Source organism: Opisthorchis viverrini, assembly GCF_000715545.1.
Source record: "Opisthorchis viverrini unplaced genomic scaffold opera_v5_372, whole genome shotgun sequence".
Classification (NCBI taxonomy): Eukaryota; Metazoa; Platyhelminthes; class Trematoda; order Opisthorchiida; family Opisthorchiidae; genus Opisthorchis; species Opisthorchis viverrini.
Window position 1 is genome coordinate 386,914 of NW_008752030.1, and position 11,686 is coordinate 398,599.

At 44.6% G+C, this 11,686-nt stretch overlaps 1 protein-coding gene across 1 annotated transcript in view; it reads left to right on the forward strand.

Annotated features, from left to right (window-relative positions):
* The window catches only part of T265_10489 (hypothetical protein), a gene marked incomplete at both ends in the record, with an annotated part of 20,374 nt that extends 15,583 nt beyond the window's left edge, over window positions 1-4,791 (forward strand). Inside the window, one exon of the mRNA XM_009176871.1 lies at window positions 4,626-4,791. Within this exon, the coding sequence (XP_009175135.1) occupies window positions 4,626-4,791 (166 nt within the window). The remainder of the gene's footprint in view (window positions 1-4,625) is intronic.
* Between the last annotated feature and the right edge of the window lie 6,895 nt (window positions 4,792-11,686).

Genomic DNA, 11,686 nt, shown 5'->3' on the forward strand with positions numbered 1-11,686 from the left:
TTGTGGTGTGGGACTTTTACGGTCTCAATGGGTCTCTGACATGCTGGAGTTACTTTCAGGAATGTGACTTTCCTGACAGTTTGCGGACCCTCGTTCGTTTTTTTTTTGCAACTGCCTTAGCAACTTCAGTCCGCACTACTGAAAGTGATTAAGGGAAGTTGCTTTCGTTTGGCTAATATCTGGGTTTCCAGTGTATGAAATAAGAAAAAAACGCACACAGTTGGTCTATCTGGAAATACCAAACACGAATCAATCACTGGAAAGGGGGCTTGGAGCTGTCGCAGATCGCCTGTAATGATATTTCGTGAAGCACAGGTCTTCCGAAGACGCACGATGGAGCCTTGGTAACAAGGAATCCGCGGTAATAACACCTTCAATATCAGAGGAAGTGAACAGCATGACACGAGCAAAGTCTCTAACCGATCGACCTACGTCAATTTCAGAATCGCTCATGGATTATTTTCAAATGACTTACATAGATTGAGGAATCAGGGACGGACACCCAATTTCTCAAAAACGGACATATGACGAAAGTGGCTACTTAAATCGTAGCCTGACAACATGGTTGATCAGCGTCGTAATCGGTTGATAATTTAGATGAAAATGTCCTTTTTGGAGCCAAATACTTCCAACCAAGATTGATGGTCTGTTAAAAGTTCGACCATCTGATGGCTTGTCAATAGGGATCTTTTCGAAATAAGCCCCGCCAAAAAATTAACCACCCCACCCAAAGAAATGTGGTTCCTTTAGTTTTTACTGAAGAGGATTAAATCGGGGCACGTCTTTGATAACTTGCATGAAAAGGTCTGTTTTTCGGTAGCTTTGCCTCCAAACGAACTCACACAAGTGGCTGTCCACTAAAGATCGGTGTGTGCCTCATTGGCGTTTATTCTACATCTTGCAGACGTCCCAAAGAGATTCGATGGTTTGTGTGTGAGCTCCAGTCGTTGGTATGCTTAACCGGTATGCTTTCGGTATGCTTAACCGTTGGAATGTGCAAATGTGCCAGGCGCAAACTTCGCGAAGGAAGTTCTTCCAGTCAACAGCGGTCGTGTGGCTAGTAAATAATTCCTCTGAGCAGAATTTGATTTCCGCCAAATTTTCGGACAACCAATAAGTGAATGGGATCACTATCCTAAACTCCATCCTAGACCGCTCCAGCCGAGTTACCCTTCGAAGACCGATTTGTTGCCGACACTGTCGGGCATTACATCTCCACCTGTCAGAAACAGTTGAGACTGTCATTCGGTGACCACAGGCAGGGGTATCACTCCTTATGTAATAGCGCAAACCATATCACGTGGTCATGCATCGGCCGACTTCTCGAATGATGACGACTCAGAAAGTAGTCATGCTCATTCAATCAAAGATCTACGTAACCTCAAATCGTGTGGGGATGTCCCGAAATCTTGGTCTCCCGAAATATGGGGACCAGCAACATAGATGAAGTCATTTTCCCGTCATTGGTAAAGTCGGAAAAAATACAGAGTGAAGTACAGCGTCCGATTATTGAATAGCCTTTCTCGAGGGCTGGATAATCAAATATCTTCATTAGGTGTTACATCGAAGCTCGACAAGAACGGAGTTGTGAGGATCAACAAGGTTGTGCTCCTTATCACATGTACTTGTGATCAACTGGCAGGCATATTTCACCCAGCAGCGTCATGATTCGAAACGTCCTGTGCGCCAGATACACTACACGCAAGTTACCTCGTTGACAGCAAATTCTTTGATTTGAGGTTATGTCTTCACTTGTAGACGAAAAAATAAACGTTTGAGATAGCTCAGGGGTAAGAGCGCTTATTGTTGGCCGGTTATGTCTTCACTTGTAGACGAAAAAATAAACGTTTGAGATAGCTCAGGGGTAAGAGCGCGAATTTATTGACCGGAATGTCCATGGTTCAAGCCCGACCTCTGCGTCTCGACTTGCCCTGTCTAGGCTTGGGCAATTTGGCAGTAATCTTGTCCACCTGCTTCCTTCTGCTGGCATGGAATTTGGGCACCGAAAGGTTGCTACAACTGAACAGTATTTTAGAAAGTGAGTGCTACAGTTCACATAAACAACTCGCACGATGCTGATGTCGATTTTTTATTTGAACTTGTTTAGGAAACTGATTTAATCAGCCTGTGTTGGGTTAACAGAAAGGTACCGGCTCTGTTTGATCATAAATCTCATCCGCAAGTTCTTCACACTTCACCTCAATCAGCTTGCCTGGAGATTCTTAGTTTCTCATTTCTCACATTGCTCACTTATTCCACGGTGATTGTAAACGTGTCTTGACGTCATAAACATAAACTACAAACGGCAAATCAGAAAGCCAGCACGGAATACTTTGTGCAACACGAGTGATGATATTTTCCAACGGAACCTAGGTTCTTGTTCGCAGCAAGCACAAACCGAACGATGCCCGATGAGGAGTGCCGTTGCGCGGGAGTTACCCCAACTCGGGGGACCTCACATTCCCTGTCAAAGATTGCGCCCACTCGATGAGCCCAAGAATTAAGGGGAAATCACAGTCGATGAATGTATCCCAGTCTCATTGAAGGTTGACAGCTTTAATTTGAATATGATTGATTGAATGAACAAATAGTCGCGGTTTTTTCAACATTGTTTTCTTTATACTCTGGGGTAGGTAATGACGCAAGAACGCCCACTGGTGTGTCAATGTTACCGGGGCGTACTACAGGACTGTCCAGGCCAAGAATCATATCCTAAAAAGGTAAGACTAGACGCTGGGAATAATAGGCTGATGTATTTCCAGGAAACATCAACCGGCCACACAGTTTGTATGTTCCTGATGAAAATAATTCAGCGACTGGATCAGCACTTGACTGCTCAAATCTGCATGTGACAAAACGCGAGGGAGCCGCGATCATGGTTGGTTGTATAACGATGATGTCTGCAGTAGAGAAGCCAGCAGGTATTGGTTCGTAACGTCTGTTATTGGCCCAGTTATTTGGCTCTCTGGTTGGTTGTTTCCACCAAAGCGTGCAATTGGATCGATATGGGCCAATACTTATTTGGGGCTTGCGAATTCACGATTCACTCGATCACGCGTGGCACCCACAAACTTTTGCCTTCGCAATTTCATTTGCAGTCTGTCTCATTTTCCGAAGTGGTTTCGTGGTGAAGGCGTTTTCTTCATGGCGACGCTGAATACGACAGTTGCTTGTCTCCTTATCCTGACCAAGTAAGCCAGAGCTATATTTCGCATTTTTCAAAAATATTTAGCTTTGGCTCAATTTCTGTAACAGCAGTGCACCCTAGAAAATCAGAAGTCCACATTGCCTTGACCATCAGCCCAGCGGTGAGTGATTTCAATAATTGCTTTCCCAATGATCCGACTCACCCAGGGTCATAACTATGCCTTCGTTCAAATTGGGCAACAAAAGAGCTTCCGCATGATGTTTGACACGAGTACTTCGTTCTGGTGGGTGCAGTCAGACACGGTACTCCTATCACACAAAGTCGGTGGGACGAGATATGAGAAGCATACACAGACACGTGTATTCCGAGAGACATTTGAACAGACTCTGGAGCACCGTCAAACTATAATGACGGGCAATATTGTCGAGGATAATTTTATTGTAACACGAAACCATTTGTATCAATCAACCACGTTTCATTTTAGATAGGAGAAGCAAAGTTCAAAGGTCTCTCATTTGTGGAGGTGATTGGCACATCCGAACCGATGTCAATGGACAACGTTTACGATGGAGTGATTGGAATGGGAAACCCTTCAGGCTCATCATTTCCCTCCTTGGTGAATCTAATGCTGAAGTATGGAAGAATCGAGAGTGGTGTTTTCACCTTTCGATTTTGTGGGTAAGACGTCTACAGCGGACCACAGTGGGTTCAATCGGACAGTTACGCATGACGAAATACAATATCAGGATAGAATCTGACACCTTCGAGGGAGATCTGTCTAATTCTTGCGACTTGGTTGTGTTGCCATGTTTGTCTAGCAATTTTTGTCTGCGCAATACGACTGCCGAAACAATAGTCTGAATTCCCCGCTACGGGCAGTTCTAGTGCGCGCTAGAGTATCCCTGATTTACGTGCTATAAACGTGTGCTTAATGCAAATCAAGTGACCTTGTTCTTTCTGTAAGCACAATCGCTGGTGCATTTGCAATTCAACCGACCGTAAATTGAACAATTTCACTGCATCGGTAGAAATTTATGACAGGTTAGCTCGTGTGACCACATCTGGTGAGTCTCTCGTGTGTTTACGAAGAACTCGGGTATTCCCATTATGTATGGCGTTTAAACGGACAGCTATAAGGTGTCCTGAGTTGAGAAAGAACGATTTGGTGAGTAGGTTTCTAGGAGACCACCTTGGTGGCAAGGAATGTGTGTGTGAAAGATTAGATACCTCAGTTTCACTTTTAAGGTTTAACTGGTCAGGAACGAGTGAGTGAGCTGACAGACTCTAGGATTCAAGTAGGATATATGGCTGAAGGAAACTCAGGATCTGAGATACATGTGGATTTCAAATTAGAAGGGCGAAAGCTGTCGTCTCCTGTCAAAGAGTTTTCATAAGACTTGTGAGTAGTGTATTACGTAGAGAAAACTGCTGCTCAATTTGCACAGTGGTGGTTTTATTGACCATTTTGTTTTTATAGAACTCGTACGTCGGAAACAAATCCATTCAGAGCAGTCAGAGGTGATCTGGTGTTTGGAACTATCCGTCCCGAATACTCTGATGGACCCATGACCTACGAATTCAACAGGTCAGAGGTGATCTGGTGTTTGGAACTATCCGTCCCGAATACTCTGATGGACCCATGACCTACGTTCAAATTCAACAGTCACTTCCGTGGGTGATAACTGCAGATGCGTAAGTCAAATGAACCTCTCGCCCCACATCTAGTTCGCCACGTTCTCCACCGTTCCGGTTTGTCAACCGCCAAACCTGCATATCCGTACATGCAGTCACTGTCTGTCAGTGTTAGGCTCCTCACCATGACAGCTAAGTTTTCTTGCCCGTAGTTTGGACGAATGAACCATTTGCAAAGCAGTGGATAAACTGACCGCTAAAAGGCAACCTGGCAACAGCCACGGAAACGCACACAGACCCTTGGATGTGAGCTCTGATTCAGCAGCGCTCCTTAAAGGCGACTGTTTCGATGAAGACTTGTCGTTTGTTTGTGTATTCTTGTTACGTACCAAGACGAGTTTGAAGCATGGACTGACGCGCTGCATGAGCGAACGCTTGCGGGACCTTGAAACATCGGTTCCCCATGCGAAAATTCCCCACCAAGGGAAGGAAACGGCGGTTCAAATCCAGCATAATTCCTACCTCTCTCAAGTGCCAATTCGGTGCGGTTTTCCCTTAGTGATCATGAAGTCGAAATGCTCCGCGGTATAAAACCATACTGCGATTTATCGACACGGTCCACCGCATGAGTCGTGATTCCTGCGAACCCGGATCTATAAGTGCGGAGACCGGGGGTTACGTATTTCGTCTTTGTTTGGGTAAACAAACCTTTCGCTTTTTCCGTTTTTTCCCGCTGCCATTTATGAGACGATTGATAGGTATCTGAAGCAAAATGCATTTTCAAATATCACCCAATGAGCGCATTTAAAGGACCAGTTTGCGGCCCCATTTCACGCAAAGAACTTTCATCCATCTCCGTCACCAGATTTTGCGTCCAATGTCCTTGGAAACCAGTCCTTCTGCTAGCGCAAGCGATCGCGCTAGCAGCGCGACATGTGACACACCCATAACTTTGGAACGGTGATTCTACATTCAATAGAGAATTCATTGTGTCATTGAAGCTAATCAATGCTGAAAAGCCGAGAAGCACTGAGCATTAGTTTAATCCATTCTTGGAGTCAACAACAGTGTGAATATCATGAAACTCACAACTTTCGGGCCACTGGTTGAACACTAGTACGTTTGGCCACGACCGCCCGACCAGCACTGTGATTAATCCTCAACTGGCCACTCACTCTTCAATAACGGAAACCACATCACGTGATCGCTTATTGATTGGCTCATCGAGTGGCAACTTCTCAGAAGCAAGTCTCGCCTATCTACATTTGCTTCGGCGTGAGTGACCAGAAATTTTCGCACACTGGAACGGTCCTCTCATTAGTAGGCAGGATATTCAAGGATAAATGGAAGCTTTAATCCTAAAAACGCAACATCCATGGGCGCTGTAAACCAAAATAATCACAATTTCGAAACGTTTGAAATTACAACTTATAATTCATGGGCGATTAGTGTGGTTAGCTTTGATCGACATTTCCCCAGGACGATAATTGCAATTTCAAAGTTGTACTGGTTGATATAGGTCGCAAAAAAACAATAAATTGTTAGGGATTCAGCCCCATTTTCATCCCATTACTCATGCGAATATGAAATCTCAGAACTGCGCGATTAGCAAATGTACAATTCAACCGATGACATGGTCACGAGGTTCGTCCCCGTTACCGTCAAATGCGGTCACAATGGTTTTGCTATAAAATCCCACTTAAGGTGCGACCAATGATGCATTCAAATATCGCGCGTGTAAATGAGCTGAAATTTTTGTCCGCACACCGACATCTCTAATTCCTATCGCCTTTCTTCACTGCAGAATTTATATAGATTCCATCCCTCTATGTGTTTTCTGTGTGGTGTCGATACACACCGGGGAACCAAGGACCGCGGGTCCCAGAACGATGGTCGAAACTATACTCAAAAGGTTGACGGAGACGGACCGACAGAACGGGAAAATCTTCGTTCGGTGCAAACTCGATGGGAGAATTCCTACACTGGTACTCCAGTTGAAAGGAAGATATTTCTATATTCCGCTAACAAAGCTGATGAGTCCAGTAGGTTTTCTACTTGTCTTTGAAATGTGATTTCGTGCGAGGAATTCCGGCTGTCACTCTGAAATAAGAATCAAAATCGTCCCAGTTTCAGATGTTCCACAGGACATCCTCAAGCAGCCACATTCTTTAAAGTTTTTACATAGATTTTGTAGGCGAAGAAACTATCGACCTACACTTTGTTTATCTCGGCCATATCCGTATGGACGGAACAAATAGGCAGGAGACGATGTGCAAGCACGAGAAAACGTTTTGGTTTTGTAATGAACATAGGAACAGACTGACAAGTGTACGCATGCATAAATAGAAAACAGACTGGTTGACTGACCGACCGACTGAGAAGCAGACCGAAACCCTAGACACATGAAACCAGATGGACAGATCTGAAAGCAGATAGATGAAATAGAAAAACAAACAGATCCCCTGCGGATCACCGGTGGCCACCGCTTATTTCTTATACTCGATCTAGATACTCACGAGTAGCATGACTTGCGCCTTTTTATTATAACGCCGTTTCGATTCCGCGGGAGTCTGCTGATCTGACAAAGCGGGATGGCCTGGACACCCTCAGGTAGTAGATAACTGCGCTACCCACTAAGCTCGTTTGCGTCACAAGGCAACCCTGTTTTGCCATTGCGTTCATGTTGTATCTCGCCTGATAATAATTGCTGAAATTTTGTTTTAAACTATCCTAAGCGCGCGTTCTGATTTGACAAGTGGCACGTGATGTTTTGTTTGCTCTCAGCTAAAACGGAAGGCCGTTTCCGTTACTTCCCGAATGTACGGACTGTCTCCTGAAGCCCTATTACTGTGTACGACCTAGTTACACTATCTGACTGCCCGAGTCCAATCCCACCCCCATTTCCGCTCCTACTGATTGTTCTATTGTTGATCAACCGGTTCTCGGAAGGGCGTCTTCTGCCTTCACATACAGAATAAAACGGCGTATAGCCCGATATCCTCGGTCGTCCCATAAGATTTTTAGCAGCCCGCATCTTACATAAATGTTACGTCAACAGACAGAGAACAATGACTGAAATGTTCGAACAAATCGGGGCTGCCATTTGGATGTTACTTTGAAGATATAAACTGGTATTTAGCAGCTCTTAAGATTTCATTGTCTTTCCGGTGTCATGAGTGAAGTGCCACTTTATTGTTTAGCTGAGTACATACTCAGATTTTGCTGCATTTGCTATACTGGTCATACGGAACCAACTTCACGCACTACATATACATTCCATTTCAGCGTTTTCACTCAGTAGATGGACCGGAATGTGATTCAGGGTTTGAGTTCCAACCCCAGTCCCAGGGCAGTTGGGCATTTGGCATCTCGCTGCTCCGCAATTTTCATGTTGCTTTCCATGAAGATGCACGACTTTTGGGATTTGCCCGAGTCCATTGTTGAACAGATTAAATGATTTGTGTTAGATTCACGTATATGCGCATTCCAATTGCGTCCTGTAGTTACCAGGCTTGTTATCGTAGAAACTGTACTTATACAGACAGATATCATCGGCATGTGCTACGAATGTGATTGCCAAGTCCTCCGGACAACCAACCACAAATTTCAAAATTTTCGGAACTCATTCGATCTGACCAACCTATTTCTTAATTGGAAATCAATTTGTACATCCGCCACAATAAACAGTCGTTTCAACTTGTTGTTAATCGCTACTCAGCAATGACATATTAACATGCGGTTGCGTGCAAAACATGCTTTATGAGAATTCATGGGCTAGGCCTCAAAAAGCCTGGAAGCTGCGGTGTGCCTTCCAGCATTTTTGGAAACGATGTGAGTGACACTGAGATATATTTAGACATCTTGTGCAGGTTACACAAGAGGAAATCTTTTTTGCAGCATGTTTGAGTAAATGCTACCATATCCAAAGGCTTCAGATGAACTCCAGCTGGGTCTCCTATCAATAAATAAATGAATTTCGAATGACATTTTACCGCAGCATACTGGTGATACGTTTCGAACCCTAGATTTGCAGTTTCATTCCAAATTGGCAAGGAGCTGACAACGAGACTCGTATGAAAGGAAACATTTATGTTCTTTTGTGATGGAATAACATTCATTTACATGTCAGTCGTCTTGATTTCATTGCCAGAAATGCTAATACATTGAGTTGTCTCGAATGTTCAAAGCCCTACACGCGGAGAAGAGTAATGCTGCTTGCTAATTCTTCGTTGGGATGGGCTGCTTTATAATGCGGCTACCCTTCTACAGTAACCAGTTTTCCACATTCTCGTTGAAAAATAGCTGAAACTTTTGGGGAGTATATCAGTGAACTTTCATTCCAATTCGCACACTCGCGTCCGTTATATTCTGTGTTATTCCAATTGTTCTGACGGCAGTTGATTGCGGTGCGGCTGCTAAGTTGCAGCTCCCTGGGCGCTCGAATTAGGCCTTTTTCGAAGACTGTTTACTCTGTGAGCCGTCATTAGCTTTCGTTGACTCCACCTTATAATTTAACATTAGTTATATCGATCGTGAAGTAGTTAACCTTTATCTCGATCATCCTTACGAAGCCGGCTGCCTGAACCCGTGGTTAAAAAATCGATTAGCTGTACCACAGTAACGATGCCTTAATGTCATGCCACCAGAAGGAAGCATGATGTCTGAGATACTGTCGGGCTGCCCACGCGTAGACAGGGGATGTTGAGAAGAAGAGGTTAGGTTTAAGCCATGGACCTGCCGGTCAGCGAATTCGTCCCCAAATAACTGACCAATCTTGACTACGGGATTGTTATTTCGAAGTGCGAGCCTCAGCTTCCTTTGCCCCATATGGCAGAACTATTTATTGGCTGTGACGCCGGTCAAAATGGTGCCAAAGAATTTGCATCCGTGGTCCTGTTTCCCGTTCATCCAGTTCGACTGAACAAATAACCAGGACACCGTGGCGGCACCCAAGGCTGATTCTCTTTTATTGCTGCTGCGCCCCGGTTTAATCCTCCTGGAGGTGTAATTTGTTCTTCACACATCTCTACTCCACCTCCTCTTGGCTTATGCTGCTGGTTGTTGTGCTTGATTAGTTGTCTTCTCACATTTTCCCCTTGGGTTTGTAGCTATCTATATAACACCCATCGCATAGCGTCCCGGTCACGGTCCTTGATAGAGAGTTTCCCAAATTCTTCGTGTTTATTTTTGGGGTCGCGCCACGTTCTGGCTCACCCGCGTCAAAGAAGGCATGCCTACATACATTTTTTTAAGTGTCTGTCTGCTTGAAGTGCGGCTAGTCACCACACTTCTCGTCACGTCACATCCCTTGTTGGTTCTTTCAAAAGCGGGGACATTTACTCGGCAACTGAGCCAATCGTTTCCCAGAAATGCCCCTTTTGGTCACACGCCTCTTGAGGACGATTCGTTCATTACCAGATCAAATCATACCCGAAAAACTGATTGAAAAACTGTCCCAAATTATGAATGCGTGAAACTAAGCTTTTGTTAATTCCCGTAAGCTACGAGAGGAAAGGTGTTCCTCCAAAAATGAATGCATCCAGTGATAAAACACGATTTCTTTCACATATCAGAGAGCTGGGTATTTCTTAAGGTCGTTTTTATAAGAGGAACACCGATAAGTTGACGAACTTCCCTCCGGAAGGACTTCCCAAGTCCTACAGTTATCAAGACAAGTATTATTTACCACAATTCACTGACGTCCTGGATATGGCACAAATCAAGCGGAAGATGACAATGGCTGTCCGCCTAGAGACATGTACAGTCAAAAAATTGTGAACAAAGTTTGTCGGTCCATTCTGTATTGTGGTTGTTCTTTTCGGCACCGGCTTTATGTTTTCGGGGAGCGGAGATCAGCTGGCTCGTGGGAAGTCGGACATGCAAACAACCCGTTTTACCAACAAAGAATTGCTTCAAGTCGCCGAACTGCCATGGTTGAAGCCACTTCGATTGTACGATATTGTACCAATCTAGGATGATTAACGGTCACCTTGTGAACGCGTCGCTAGGTCTGGCTAGGCCCCAGTTTGTGTGTCTCGTCTTCTAGGTATTGCGCTACTGAGCTGTTTGTCGTTCACCTTTTCCTGAATCTAGCTGTTCCCTCTTTCTTCACTAAGTAAACTCACGGTGTCCCTTATGTTTTCTGTTATACAGCACCAAGATTAGGAGTTTGGGCGTGTGTCGGCACTCTATCGTGGAGGCTAAGGAAAGTTCCTCAGGATGGTATAAGCCTCCTCGATCCACACACAGCTAATTTTTCGACTTTTAGGGTTGTAGGTCCGGGGTTGTTCATTTTCGTGTTTCTGAAAGTTGGTTGTCCCATAAGACTTTGAAATTCGAGAGCTACCACCCCAGTTCGCCTTCAGGTCAGGTTAATATTTCTGAGCTTTGCCTTGAGGACTCAGTGAACATTCGCTTTTTACGTGTCGCTTTAGTGATAACCGTACTTTCAACCATACACTTCGTGTTTGCAGTAAACTTTGTTTTACCACTTAGGTTTGGTTCTTGTCATCCTAAATAAATTCTACGTTTTATTTACCACAACTCCTTCGACCACCATTTAAAAATGACCAGAAGAAGGTGCCTGCTTGGAGGTGTGGCTGTCTTACATCCATAAAAAAGCAGAAACACAAACTAACCCACGGCAAAGGTGACGGGGCAATGAATCTGTGCTAAAGAGAGTCGCGGTTTCATCGGGCAGCAGAACAGAATCCAGGGCTGTTGCCACTATAGTCAAAGGAAGGACCTTCATCATCAGCCCCCCGTTTGAGCATGATGCATTGGTTAACCTGGTGAACAGAAGGCACCAGTCTGACCCGAGTTTCATTTACTGCAGCACGCCAGACCTGAGAGAAGCCGGGCATGATTCGTTCATTGATGGACGTACATACATACATACATGCATAT